General features: G+C 42.1%; 1 protein-coding gene across 1 annotated transcript in view; it reads right to left on the minus strand.

Moving 5' to 3' along the window:
• Window positions 1-15,491, minus strand: part of LOC117938277 (disco-interacting protein 2 homolog C-like) — a gene marked incomplete at its 5' end in the record, with an annotated part of 67,270 nt that overhangs the window by 35,970 nt on the left and 15,809 nt on the right. The window contains 8 exon segments of the mRNA XM_034862800.1: window positions 2,590-2,726; window positions 4,025-4,222; window positions 7,317-7,436; window positions 8,245-8,391; window positions 9,033-9,155; window positions 9,639-9,935; window positions 13,822-13,947; window positions 15,097-15,201. Of these exon segments, the coding sequence (XP_034718691.1) occupies window positions 2,590-2,726; window positions 4,025-4,222; window positions 7,317-7,436; window positions 8,245-8,391; window positions 9,033-9,155; window positions 9,639-9,935; window positions 13,822-13,947; window positions 15,097-15,201 (1,253 nt within the window).

The following is a 15,491-nucleotide window of genomic DNA, read 5'->3' on the forward strand; positions in this document are numbered from 1 at the left end:
GGGGGGGGGGGGACGGACACAGGCCGGGGTCAGAGACACCGGGAACCAGTGGTGGGATGTAACCAAGTACATGTATTCAAGTGCTGTACTTAAGTAAGAATTTGAGGTACTTGTACATTACTTAAGCCTTTTCCTTTCATGCAACTTTCTACTCCGCCACATCTCAGTGAGAAATATTCATCTGACAGCCTAATTATTAGTTACTTTACAAATCAAGCTTTGTGCACATAAAACACATGGAGTTTATAAAAGATAGATAGATAGATGGATGGATAGATGGATAGATAGATAGATAGATAGATAGATAGATAGACAGATAGATAGATAGATAGATAGACAGATAGATAGATAGACAGACAGACAGACAGACAGACAGACAGACAGACAGACAGACAGACAGACAGACAGACAGACAGACAGACAGACAGACAGACAGATAGATAGATAGATAGATAGATAGATAGATAGATAGATAGATAGATAGATAGATAGATAGATAGATAGATGGATAGATAGCATTTTACTGTCCGTGTACAGGGAAGTCTTTCTTGCAGTGCATGCTCCAACAATTACAACACAACAACCTAAAGACTGGTGAAAAAGCTGATAACATAGGCATCAGATGGGGGCAGCTGTGGCTCAGTGGTTTCCGAGTTGCCCCTGATGCTGCGCCTTAGGTGTGTAAGTGTGTGTGTATTTGATGAGCAGGTGGCACCTTCTACGGCAGTGTATGAATGTGCGTTAATGGTTCCTGTATGATGTAAAAGCGCTGTGAGTAGTCGTGAAGACTAGAAAAGCGCTATATAAGAACATCCATTTACAATTACATGAAAGTAGAAACCTAAACAGATAATTAATTATTACGAGGGGGGCCTTGACCTGCAAGAGTGTTCTTAAAGAGCCATAAATATACAGATGAAAGTGGGGAGCTTTTATTAGCAATTAAACAACATGACAGTATAAAGTCCAGCTGAAATGATTAGACCATTAAACACACAACTGTTTGGATCCTTCACACGTTCTACAATGGGAGGATTTCTCCGTATTGAGTATTTAAGGCCAGTCAAACTATTTCTCAGAGCTAAGAAAGTAAATCAAGTTGCTGATGTTGTTTTTAAGCAACAAACTAATTTATTCATCTGAATGCTAAATAAAGCTGGTGTTCATTTCATTTGTCAGAGGACTTCTAACCTGGACGACCCTTCTATGAGTCCGAGAGAATCCAAAAACGATTACTCATGCGTGTGTGGGTAAGAGGCCGTGGTAGAATTCTAGCTGTGCTTAAAGACATAGGTTGACATTTTGGGAAAAGCCCTTTATTTGCTTGGTTGTTGAGAGTCGGATGGGAAGATCAACCCCACTCGCAGATCTGAAGATTTAGATTGAACCAGTAGCCGGGTAGCTTAGCATAGAGCAGGGGTGTCCAAACTACGGCCCGCGGGCCACCTGCGGCCCGCCGGTCAGTTTTTATTGGCCCGCAGCAAATTCTGAAAATATAGTTGAATGTGGCCCGCACATGGAGCTTGAACTCAACTCTGTTGCACTTCTCAGTTTAAACACTAGATGGAGCCAGTAACGGAAAAGGTGCTTCTCCATTTAACAAAATTAAGCAAAGAAACTTTTTTACCACGAGTCACCAGAAATGGCAGCACCGAAGAAACGAAAGGTAGCAGGTGAGTGCAGAAACTTTCAACCACGGTGGGAAAATGACTATTTCTTTAAAGAAATCAACGGAAAGTGTGTCTGTTTGATTTTCAATGAAGATGTTGCCGTGATGAAGGAGTATAAGTCCCATAGTCCGCACTATGGGACCAAGCATCAGAGCTACGCATCGTACACAGCTGCCGAAAGAGCAACAAAATTCAAGCAAATGGCAGCTAGCCTGCAAGCTCAACAACAGTATTTTTCCATGCTAACAAAATACAGGAAAATGCCACAGCAGCAAGCTATGAAGTCGCTAAACTTATTGCCCAGCGTGGCAAACCGTTCTCAGACGGTGATTTCATAAAGCAGTGCCTCATCAAAGTCACAGAAGTAATGTGCCCGGAAAAAGTGCAGGATTTCAACAACGTGAGCTTATCCAGAAATACAGTGGTGCGGAGAATCGAGGACTTGTCAGCTCCGAAGGACAGCAGCACTGCTCCACAGTAATCATGTGTCAATATGTCGCCTCTAGTGTGTGGCCCGAGCCTTTGCTTATTTTTCTGTATTGGCCCTCACCAAAAAAACTTTGGACAACCCTGGCATAGAGACAGGAAACAGGGGGGGAAACGGCCATCCTGACTCTCCGCAAAGGTTAAAAAACACTTTGTTTTTTAACAAAGATACAGTGCTGCTCATAAGTTTCTGAACCCATACTAAATTTGAAATAAAAAAAAAAAAAGGAATAAAAGAAAAATCATCTTTTGGAAATTGATCTTAATGCCGAAATTAAAAAAATAACACAAATTGTACATATCGTACATAAATAACTTGATTTAAGGAAGAACATTTAGATCTGATTACAGATTTTTTAAAGGCATTGTACATCATTTTGACAAATAAACTGTCTGCAAATGAACTCAGACAACGTAAGAATAAAATCAGCACAAAGAAAGCGAAAGCGGCGTGAGGCGGCGGAGGAGCGTGACTCACCCGATCCCCCGGTCGCACCATGGGCTCCTGCTTGCTGCCCAGTTTGTGGAGGATGTTGTAGGCAAGCTTGATGCTGCGAGACCACAGCTTCCCTGCAGGGAGCAGGACACGGGACACGAGGGTGAGAGAGAGGGAGAGGGAGAGGGAGAGAAAGAAGAGGGTGAGGAGAGAGAGAGAAAGAGGAGAAGGGAGAGGGAGAGAGAAAGAGAGACAAAGGGGGAAGGAGAGGGTAGTAGAGAGGGAAAGAAAGCGTGACGAAAAGAGAAGGGAAAGGGAGAGAGCGAGAAAGAGGAGGAAGAGAGACAGGAGGAGGGAGAGAAAGAGGAGGGAAAGAAACAGGAGGAGGGAGAGAAAGAGAGAAAGGGAAAGAAAGCGAGAAAGGAGGGAGAGAAAGAGAGAGAGGGAAAGAGAGGGAGAGAAAGAGGGGGAGGGAGATGGAGAAAGAGGGAAAGAAAGAGGGGGAGGTAGAGAAAGAGAGAAAGAGGAGGGAGAGGGGGAGAGAGAGAAAAAGGGGGAGGGAAAGGGAAGTAGAGAGAGAGAGACAAGGGAGAGAAACAGGACGAGGGAGAGAAGGGGAGAGAGAGAGAGAGAGAGATGCATTTAAAAGTTATTTTGTTTAGAGAAAATAAATAAATAAATAATAATAAAATAGAAAATAACTGTACTGTAGACAACAGCATCCTTTAGGTGTTAGCAACACAACGGTAGTTATGGAAACCCAGCCCGGCCCTCACCCTTACTGAACACAACCAATACAGGAGGTCGTCTTGGCAGATCTGCTGACTCCAAACAGGTAATAACTTAATAACCTCGCGTCCATGACATGCCAATAAACCAGAGATCCACCATCCCAGAATGCTGTGTGGACTAGCTAGACCCTCCTCGGCAGCGCTGTGGAGGAAGGTCTGGCACTGCCACACTAAGTTGAATATAAAAGCTTAAGACTGCATGTCAAGAGCGAGGAATCTCGTTTTGGTTTTCTACAAGCTCCCTAAAAGCTTAATTTTGTACCTCAACTGCAGAGATATTCACTGTTATTTTTCACTGTTATTTGTATTATTCCAGTACATATCCATGTCCTGCACTTATGGAACCAGTGTATATCCTGCACTTACTGCTGTTGCACTTCTGGTTAGACCCAAACTGCATTTCGTTGCCTTGTACCTGTACCTGTGTAATGACAATAAAGTTGAATCTAATCTAATCTAATCTAATCTAATCTAATCTAATCAAATCAAATCTAATCTAATCTAATCTAACCATTCAAGCATCCAGAATCCAAGAATTGGAGTGAGTGCAACAGGAGAATCCATCAATTCTTCATCGTATGACACTGCTGCACAAACACATGATGTAAATGAGTGAATGAAGGACGAGGGCGCCTGGTTACCGTATGTGAGGACGTAGAGGGGCTTCCCTGCCGTGTCCAGGCTGGTGAGGCAGGGGGCTTTAGGGGAGATGGTGCCCCAGCGTTGGAGAGCGGCCTCCAGGGACGGCGGCCAGTTGGTGACCACGCCCAGCGCCTCGCCCCGCACCGGCATCATCTCCGCCCCCTCCGGCCGCGGCTGATTAGGGTCCGGCTGCTGGACTGGAGATGAGGAGACAGACAGTGTCATCAGGTCTCAAACCCTTCAGGGGTTTACGGTTTGTTTCGCTCAGGGGGGAGGAAAAAAAACAACACCACGTGGAAACATTTAGCCGAAGCTAGTGGCAGTGAGACGGCTGTGAAGACGCTGTAGTCACACTCTCTTCCACCCACACAATTAATTATGCTGAGCTGTTGTTAACACAGATGTGAATGTAAAATGTGTGAGTGGACAGCTGATATATTCCTCTAAAGGCAGCAGACAGGAAGGATTTGGAAGGATTCAAACTTTGAGCCCTTGTGATATAAAACGTGGATCCAGAGTGACTTATCCACTGCGTTAACGCTGAATGCATCGTTCATTTTCCCCGTCGTAGCGATATCAACAGGCGCATTGAACGCAGCGCGAAAGGCTGTGGCAGATCGCGGAAGACTCTCAAAGATTTTTTTTTGGTAGATGAAAGAAAATATAAGTAGAAATGGCACTTTAAAATGTAAAGGTCGTTCCATTTTTTTTCCAAGAACTGCCTTTTTTATTAAATTCAACTCACGATATTCAACAACGATATCCCATATTTATCCCATATCGTGCAGACCTACTACTACTACATTAACCCTAACCTATATCTTGAATGACCACAACACAGTTATTTTATATACATTACACACATGGCAACACTGATTTTTTTCCTTACAGCTACAGTAGACAGCACTTTAGTCTAAAATGAAAGGTTTCTAAAGAAGACAATGTAAGATTAGAAATGAGGAGACAGAGAGAGAAGATGCAGCCAGATGGTGAGAGCCAAGCACACAGCAGACAGACGTAATGATCTGCAGAGAAGTCTGGGATCAAGCTTCCTACGTTATACATCTTAGAAATACTTTGTGTTCTATATGAAGCAGGCCGAGGATCATCTGGTCCCTGGCATCTCTTCCAAATGAGATGAAAAGTCAGTCTTTACACTGACACAAGGCGGTGAAATAAAAGAGAATGCGAGTTTAGCACAATTATCAGGTGAGAACATTTTCCATTTTCTTCAATTCTACTGTTTATACTCATTAGAAACCTTCATTTTTCATTTTTCTATCCGTGTTTTCAGACAAACAACGGATAAGTAGGAGCCACTGGTTTTTACCTACGTGTCTATAAAGCTTTGGCTGACCTTTGAAGTTTTTATTCAGAGAACATTAGCTGACCACTGACACTTTTGTAAATGTTAAAAGGATTAACTGGATCTTTTGAAGGTTGTTTGTAGGAGTTACTTCTCCATAGTTAGTGTGTTGGCTACAGTAGACGGCGGTCGGCACGGCAACAGTTTGGAGAAGCAAGCATGAGTACCGAACGGATGCTTAGCAATGTCTTGCAGTGGACGGGAGACGGGGGGGACGGGGGGGACGGGGGGGCTTTACCAGCACATCACCCAGGGGAACTGAAGCCGTCATTTTACCTCTCAGAACACGGGAGTTGCTGATCTACCGCTGCCTCCATCGGTTAGTTTGATCATGCCACGAGCCGCTTTCTGACCAGAGGGATTTTTGCCGTTCCTAGAACATAACGTTCCTAGAACAGAACGTTCCTAGAACAGAACGTTCCTGGAACATAACGTTCCTAGAACAGAACGTTCCTAGAAAATAACGTTCCTAGAACAGAACGTTCCTAGAACATAACGTTCCTAGAACAGAACGTTCCTAGAACATAACGTTCCTGGAACATAACATTCCTAGAACAGAACGTTCCTAGAACATAACGTTCCTAGAACAGAACGTTCCTGGAACATAACATTCCTAGAACATAACGTTCCTAGAACAGAACGTTCCTAGAACATAACGTTCCTGGAACATAACATTCCTAGAACAGAACGTTCCTGGAACATAACGTTCCTAGAACAGAACGTTCCTGGAACATAACGTTCCTAGAACAGAACGTTCCTAGAACCCTTCTCTTCTCGTGCTGCGACTGGACCAATTTGGAGATTATTAAGTTCCTCTGGCTCCAGTTCCTCTTTCAGCTCAAACTCCAGAGCAGGGTCTTCTCCCTTTTCCACATAGTGGGGGTTAGAAGCATGAGTTATAATAACAAAAGGTCAGTTCCTAGGGCCACTTGGCCAGTGTGAATGCAAACAGCAATACCAGATTTGGGGGTTGAGAAGTTAGTAGAACTGTTTAGAAGTGGACTGTTCCTATAACTACGTTCCTGTGACTAACTGGTCGGAAAGACGCCATTGTGTGACTGTCTTTAAAAGAATTAGGAACTAACAAAACTCAGAAATAAACTAACCAATGGGGGCAGCGGTAGACTAGTTCTATGAGGTAAAATGACAGTTTTTGTCAAAGGAGTCTGTTGGCTTTGAAGAGAGCGGAGATAACGTCTCCAGTCCCTTTGGGTAAAGTGCTGTCTGATGACAAGTAGAGCGGTGACAATATTCTAAATATAGCATAGACTTAAACTGATATAAATGTTTTTAGGTGTCTAAAATGTGTATATCTGCTACGCCAAGTATGGATCTATTATTATATACAGTATGTGTTGGTCACTTTGTCCCATTTTGCCGCAATAAAACTGAAGGGATATGAACAAAGAGAAATGTATCTTTTTAGTAAAAACAGACGTTGACCAAGTTTCCTTTTGGGGACATCATTGGAAAAATTAGAAGCTGGAAAAAAAGGTTATAAATTCCAATATATTGCAGAATATTGCAATATTTTTAAAATAGCAATAGTATCGTTTGTGGTATAAGTATTGTGATGATATCGTATTGGGAGGCATCTGGTGCCCCCCCCCCCCACCCCCACCGTCTACTGTAGCTAACACACTAACTATGAAGAAGTAGCTTATGCAAAGATCCAGTTCATCCCTTTAACACGTCAGCACTGTGTTGTGTCTCCAGCTGTTTCCCCTTTACAAACACTTGTTTTTACACCTTGGCAGAATGAGGTGAGGTGACTGTCGGACACCCGAAAGAGGAACGCGGCGGTCTCACCTGTCCAACACAAGTGTTATTAAAGGAACCATCTAGAGAATCACTCATGACTCCAAAGTATGAAGAGAGATTGGATAACTAAAATCAGACAGACAGAATCAGAGACGGTTTCTAACCCTCCAGAAGTTCATCAAAGTCATCGACAAAGAACTCCCGTAGCGGAGGTCTGCGAGGCTGCTTCAGTGTGTTCACGAGCTGCTGGATTTTAGCTGACACGCGACTGCTGACTGGAACACCTGTAAAAACCCCAGACACATACATTTGTTTTTTTTGCACCTTATTGATAATCTTTGTTGCTTATATTTTGTTTTATTTGCACTCTTTATAATTTCCTACTCGTACTGCAACTGCTGCACAACAATTCCCCTCGAGATAAATCAACTTTTATCTTATCTTGTACACACGGGCTAAAGATGATGTTTTAGGATAATGTTTTAGAATAGGTGGACATAAAAAGTGGTGGCCTGGGTTGCTTGCAGGACAGTCCTTATTGTCTTATCATTAACAATTCCTTCAAGTGTTATGGCAAGTTTGTTGAGATAGCGACTGCTGGTAGATCGCCGGTTCAAATCTCTAGAGGCTTCTACAAAACACGGGAAAGATCATTTGGATTTAAATATAAGTAAATTAAATGTATGTAAACTGTAATTTCCCCTTGCAGGATTAATAAAGCATCCATTATCATTATTATTATTATTATTATTGTTATTATTACTTGAGCGAGGCTCTCGTGGAGCTGCTACAGACTGCGGCCGTTCAGTTTTCTAACTGTGAACTGCATGATTGTGAAGCACGTTGATTAAAAACAGCTTGCCTTGAAAAAGCAAAAACACACGCATGAAAAGGTAAAAAAAACAAAGAAAAGTCCAATCTGTTCATCCAGGGGAGTGACATGAACAGACACAAAGTAACTGGTCAGTTCTCTAAGGCGATGGTCCAATTTGAGCTCACCTCCTGATTAAGGAGACTCTATTTTTGACCCGGTGGGAGTATTCAGAGGCTCCGGTTGGGAGCAGGCTAAAGAGGTGCAGCGGTGACTCTTACCATCGCCCGTCTCCATGCGCTCCGCGTTGCCGTACTTCTGCGTGTTCCTGGCAATGGTTCCCATGTTGGCCATGTGGTGACGCTCGGTGTGGGAGTGGGACGAGTCCGACGAGTAGCCTGTCACATCCGGGGGGGCGGAGTGATTCTCTGCAGGGAGACGGGAGAGGGAGGGAGCGAGGCAGGCAGATGGAGAGAGGGAGATGGTGACTAATGTGTGTGTGCCAAGTGCTTTGTGTTATTATAGACACTTAAACACGTTCTGATGTTTCTGTGTTAAGCTGGGACTCATCCCTGCAGTCCATCTACTCAACACAGTACCTGGAAGTCTGGAAATAATACTTCCTTTGTGTTCTTGTACTCTAATGAAAGCACATTTTATGACACAAAGTGTAACATTTTGAAACAAAAATCTAATTTTCCAATCATGGATCTGGTGACATTTACAGTAACTTGATTCCTTCAAGCTTGTCGATAACTATCCTAAAATCAATAGTAACTGTTGAAACTGTTGGGTCCTTGTAAATTCTGGAGTGTGGTCTATCTGTATAGTGTCTTGAGATAACTCTTGTTATGAATTGATACTATAGATAAAATTGAATTGAATTGAATTAGTACAGTGTAGTCAAAGGTTGTTCTAATAAATCAAATAAATTACGTATGTTTATATTATTGTTTTGTCTGACTTTGGCCTCAAATCAAAAACCAGAGGACTGTTTTCCTGGTAATTTGACTAAGGTTGGATATATTGCAGCTGATATTTAAGTGTTTACAGTGTGTGTCGGACGTACCGTCTGACTCCAGCGGCGGTGGCCACAGCATGTCGGATCCAAACTCACAGGACCGCCGCAGAGATCCCCCGTTCTCCGCGACGCTCAGAGCTCCCTTCCTCTTCAGAGACAGGTGGCCGATACCTGAACGCACACATGCAGGTGTGTTATAGTGGTGGGAACCGGGGGGTCTCCGGTTCAAGTCCCCGTACGAACTAAAGTACGGAGGTAGCTGGAGAGATGCCAGTAACCCCCCCCCCCCCAGCCGCTCAGGATCCTGAGCATGTGTGTGTATTTCAGGCCTAGTACTTTCCCCACTGAGGATCAATAACACTATAAATTAAATTAAATAAATGTCCTAAGGGGGCAATCAAATGCCTCCTTTAACCGATCAGACCAATGACCCCAGTGACGTAGCAGCGCTATGGTCGTAGCCTAAAGCACGCCTCAACGGTTGTGATTGGTGCTCTGATTTAGAAAAGTTGGAAAAGGACTCTTGGCCAAAGCTCAAATTTGAAGGAAGCTCAAGTTGTCCCAGGCCAACGTAACAAGTGAGTGTTTATCAAAAAAAAAGATCAAAATGTGACATTATAAAGTGGACACTTTGTTCCCTCCTGAGAGTCTTACCGTGGTGCGACTGCGACAGGTGGCTCTGCTGGTGGTGCAGCTGGCCCAGGTGTGTGTGTCCCAGGTGTGCGTGCCCCAGGTGCGAGATGTGCGCGTGCGCAAGCGAGTCGGCCAGCCGCCCGGCGTTGCCGCTGCCTCCGCTCTGCGTGGACGAGGATGAGGACGAGGTGGAGCCCAGGTGGGCGGGGCCTAAGTGGGACGGGCGGCTCATCCAGTGCTCCATGGCCGACATTTCGTCCCCTGGCCCCGCCTCCTCCTCGGAGCCCGACGACGAGTCTGAGCACAGGGGCGACAGGCCTAGTGAGGGTCAGTATGTGTTGTCAGAAAACCTTCACACAACGTCAACACGACGTCAACACAACGTCAACACAACGTCAACACTAGAGCTGGAAAAACTCCACATGGTGCTGTACAATTTACAGAAATCTCAGAAATAACTTTGATTAACAATATAATTATCATTTTCAGTCAAATTTAAAACTATTTATTAGTTTTTTTAAACAAATTAAAGATTTGAATGAATTCCAGGATCCATCATCTTTAGCATATACACACACACACACACTATATATATATACACACAGTATATGTGACTGCAAATACATTTTACTATTCATTCTCTTTACTTATATTTCTTTATTGTTTGTTTACATGTGACTTGTACTTTTCCCACTATCCCTTGCTGCTGCAACAGTTTCCTCATTGTGGTATTGATAGAGGATTTTGAATCTTGAATATATCACGTGATGTCACGTGACCCAGATAATGTAGCAACACAGGTATGCAGCCCATGAAGTAAACAACACGTTTTTCATCGTTTCATTTCTGTCGCTATGAACGTGTTCAGAGCCGAGTGCCGACCTCTAGCACAGCTTTAGCTCATCAGTCCAAACAATAATCACTTCTATAATTACAATTTGCCACATCTAAACAAAATTACTATCAACAATCAACCCTTAAGACCTTAGCTAATGGTAACAATGAATTGGATCTAAACAAAGAAACCTCTAAGATTGAAAAAATATATATATTTATAAAAGACAATTAAGCAATTAATTGTAATTGTAATTATTGTTACAGCACAACATCAGCACATAACTGAACTATCAAAGTCCACGTTAACAGAAAAACATGAAAGAAACAATTTGAGAAATACACTCGTTCTTTTAAGAGTGAGATAGGAATTAGAGATGTTCTGATAGCAGTACCGGTATCGTGTCCAATACTGCCTAAAATCCTGGTCTCGGTATTGGGGAGTACTGGAGTTTATACAATAAAGCCCTGAAGACAATCTACGTTAAAGTAGTTTATTTATGTTCTTTTTCAGTTATAACTGACCGTCAAACTGAATAATAAAGTTTATATATATATATATATATATATATATATATATATATATAAAGTTGTATGGCGTTCATTGTTTAAGAGTTTAACCCGAGCCAGACTGACAATAAAAAAATCATACCATATCCATAAAGGGATAGTAGTACACAGCTGTTAAAAAAATAATACAATATATGACACACTGGTATCGGATCATAACTCCGATACGCAAGTTCAGGTGTCAGAATCAGTATCGGGTGCAAACGATGGTATCGGACCATCTCTAACGGGAACGTCGATACCACTCTCATGTCAGCACATTAACTGTGAAACCAAGAATTAGTCAGGTGCATAACTCTGTGTTTTGTACATTTTGATCCTCCAAGCTGCAGCTCCCTCAGCCGGCTGCAGCTTCCACATGTCAGCCTTTGAATGGTAAACAGATCTGAATTGGGCTTGATTGTGTAGATTCAGTTAAATAATAGTCCAAAGTCAAGCAGCAGACGATGCTTCACCACTTTTCAGCGTTGAAGACACGTGATCTCTGAGACTGCCGCCTCTCAAAATGTCAATAATTAGTCCGCTTACATAGCAAAAACTACAAGAACCAATTTAGTTGCAATTCAAGCTGCATTAAAATAAAAAAAAAACAGACTGAATTTACTTCTTTGAATAAGAGTTAATCATCTGAACTAGAGCCTGGCGATAAAGGATTTTTAGGCTGTTATCAATCCAAAAAATCAGATGTTCCGATATATTGGCCCAAAAAACATATATCAACAAAACATGAACAGATTTCTCTAAGATTAGTTATTTATAGTTATTTATGGGTCCTCACTATAAAATAATATGATAATGAAGAGAAGAGAGGAACATCAAAAATATATTAACGTTCTGATAAATAAAATGTATAAAAATACAAACTATGAAAGTTAAAGTCCTTAAAAAATCAAAGAGTTACCAACAGGCACGTTGTAGAGGAGCAGCGCCAACACTCATGACATGGTTGAAGGGTGTTTTGTCCGTTTATATTTTTAAAATTTTTAAATACTCATTTATCGGCCATTACAAGAGAGATAGAGAGAGAGAGAGAGAGAGAGAGAGAGAGAGAGAGAGAGTATGCAGGAGAGACACATAGATGGATAGTGAAGCCATAAGCTATAAAAAGGGAGACAGTCACGTTTTCTCTCATGCGCCCTGTTAATGGGCTGTGTTTTTGCTCTTCCTATAGATCAATGTTTCCCAAACTTAGGGTTGGGACCCAAAATGGGTCGCAGACCCGTGTTATTGGAGTAAAATGCATATCTATATCTGGCTTTTTGACTCTAGCATACCTGAAAAACAAATACAGAAACAGACTAAATGCTCAGAATGACCTCAGCATGACCTCAGAATGGCACTTTCAAAAACCGAACCTAGACTAGATCAGCTGGTTGATATCTCCAACCAGACACACACATCTCATTAAATTCAAGTCAGCATTATTTAAAAAAAAAATTGGTACTGAGGGATGATGGGGGGGGGGGGGGGATAAGAACATGAGTTGAGAAAGGGGGGAGACACAGAAAGGAGAATAGAGACCTTTTCTGTTTTTGTTTACTTTTATAATGTTATAAATATACTTCATATACATTTAAATTCATGGTTTGTTCCGTCTTTTGTCCACAGTTTAAAAATGTAGATGTTACAAGGATTCATGGTGTGTATTTTTGTAAATTTGGGTCCAGGGGAGACACCAAATTTCTCTATTTGGTCTTGAGCTGAAAAAGTTTAAGAACCACTGCTATAGACTGTAGTGCTAACTTATTGTTTATAGACAGATATTGATAAAAATACACGTTGTTGTACGTTGCTGGCCCATTCTAGCCTGTTCACATTTGGCAAACACCTAATATCGACCCGCCGATATATCGCTCGGGCTCTATGTGAACACAGAGGAGCCGGCACAGGGAGGCCCAGCAAACATCCATGTAAACAGAAGTCTCACATTTAGGTAAAATAAGAAGAAGATTTGTTTCCCCACCAGGGTTTCTCTAGAACAGTGTGTGTTGTTAGACGGTGTAAACACGTTCAGGTACACGTGAGCCTCCGGGTGAGACGTCAGGTTCACTTAAGATTTTTCTCGAATGGCTAAAAGGCAAATTACCGGTGAAGAAAATGATTAAATCTGCTTCATTAAAGCTCAATCAACACCCAAATTGCGGCATCAACTCTGATTATGTTCAATCCAATGAGCTCATATTTCAGGTAAAGGTCAACTCCATCCCGTTTCAGCCAACGTCTCACAGCGACAGAGTGCACCAACACATTCAAATATTAGTTCATAATACTCGTGTGTTTCCAGTTTTTTTTATGGCGGGTCACTTTACACGCCGTCTGTTGTTTGTTTTTACTGTTAAACTGTCAGCGTGTTTGCATGCCTCTGAAAATGTGTGTGTTTTAGCAGCTTTTTTTTTTTTTTTGGTGAAATAAATGCGTTCCTCTAAAGAACCAGAGACACAGCGTTACAACATAATCCTGTGTGGGCGCAGGGCGGCCTCTCTGGGGTCACATTTTAGGCTTAGTGCTAGTGTGTGTGGGTGTGTGTGTGTGTGTATGTGTGTGTGTGTTTCTTATTTTCCAAGAATTTTATAAAAGCAAAGTCACAGGAAAAAGGATCAAACTCTTGGTTGCTTTTAATGGCGTTAGTCTGAGCATTTAGGTGAATTCTCTCCTAGAAATCTGCACCCCGGTACATCAACTCTAAAATCATCTTCTTCTTAAAAACATTGCTCTTTAACAATCTCACCTGTCGACTAAGAAAGTGGTTGTATTTGTGGCGCGTGTGCAGGTGTGTGTTGTTGCATGTGTGTCTTGTCACCTGGAGGCGTGTACGCATCCATGGAGGTCTGCACCACCAGCGAACGTCTTTTGGAAGGCATCGGCACCGCCACCTTCCTCTCCACGTGTCGCGCCAGCACGGCCTGCACCGCCTCGGTGTGGACGTCTGAGAGAGGGAGGGAGGGAGGGACAGAGAGAGAGAGAGAGAGAGAGAGAGAGAGAGAGAGAGAGAGGAAGAGAGAGATTCCTTCACACAAATGGCAAAAGGAGGATTCTTCCCAGGCTGAGTTCAGTGTTTTACTGAATGTGTGGTTTTATATCTGGACTTCAACAAATATCAGTTTGTGTAGTTGTGTAGTACCACATACTGCAGCTGAAGTAAATATCTTATAAATGACTTTATAAAAGAATATAAAAATAAACATTTCAGCACGCTAACTTCTTCCACTGAGTGGCATGGAAGCTCAGCTCGGCTAACTGGCTCCAAACCAACAATACTTCTTTAATTTTGATTTAGTAACTGGACTTTAGTTTGTGGACTTTTGGATAAAATATATTTTGACTATGACTGAGACTCCAGAGCTTTAACAAAGAGTGAGTTAATAGGAGGACGTGGATAACAGATACCTGCATTAGTGTTTATATTCTGTTATAGTAATTGCTTGGAAATGGCTGATGAAAGTAAGAGCTGAGTCTTTTACAACGCTAAGATTTCCAACTTATGGAAAGCATAAAATTAAGTGTTTTGAACCAAAATTGAGACTAAAAGTCTCCTTCGAATTTGACTTAAAAGTTCCCCAGCTTTATGAAAAAGTGCAGTATTTAACTTTTTTATATGTAGTACTCCTTTACATGACAAAGCCACCCAGATCCAATTTCATTGTTTTGTGTTTAATTAAGTAGACTTGGATTGGATGTCTAGCATCAATTAAACATCTACATAGTAGGGCTGAGTAATAAATCAATTTTACATTTTGATATCAGCTCCTAAATAAAGAATAATCGAGAAAAAATATTATTTTTGCATGTTACGTTGTTGCAAGTAAACTTTTATTTTGACTTGTGTTCAGAATGGGGAAATAAATGTTCAATGTGATTTCACTGTGGATTTGTTTAACTGTTTTTAAAGTTCAATAAATGAAAAATCTTCCCCAAAGCCAAAGAGTAATCATGTTAAGTTATCATGATTATGCAGCCCTATCACATAGCTACATTATTTAAACATAAGGAGGTAAAGTGTGTTAAATTTAGCAAATGTCCATGTAGAGCAGTGATGTTGCTGCCGGCGGCGGACGTGCAGGTGTGCTCTCTCTACCTGATCTGTAGCGCTCGTCTCTGGTGCCGGAGGTTCGTCGCCGGTGGAAACGGGCAGCAGAGGGGGGGCCGAGGGGGGCCCGATGGGACATGGGCCCCTCCATACCTACAGAGGCAAGCAGCCAAGCAGACAGACAGACACACACACACACACACACACATATATATACATATACACAGACACAGACAGACAGACAGACAGAGAGACAGACAGACAGACACACACACACACACACATATATATACATATACACAGACACAGACAGAGAGACAGACAGACACACACACACACACACACACATATATACATATACACAGACACAGACGGACAGAGAGACAGACACACACACACACATATATATACATATACACAGACACAGACAGACAGACAGACAG

Source organism: Etheostoma cragini, chromosome 22 (assembly GCF_013103735.1).
Source record: "Etheostoma cragini isolate CJK2018 chromosome 22, CSU_Ecrag_1.0, whole genome shotgun sequence".
In the NCBI taxonomy this organism is placed as follows: Eukaryota; Metazoa; Chordata; class Actinopteri; order Perciformes; family Percidae; genus Etheostoma; species Etheostoma cragini.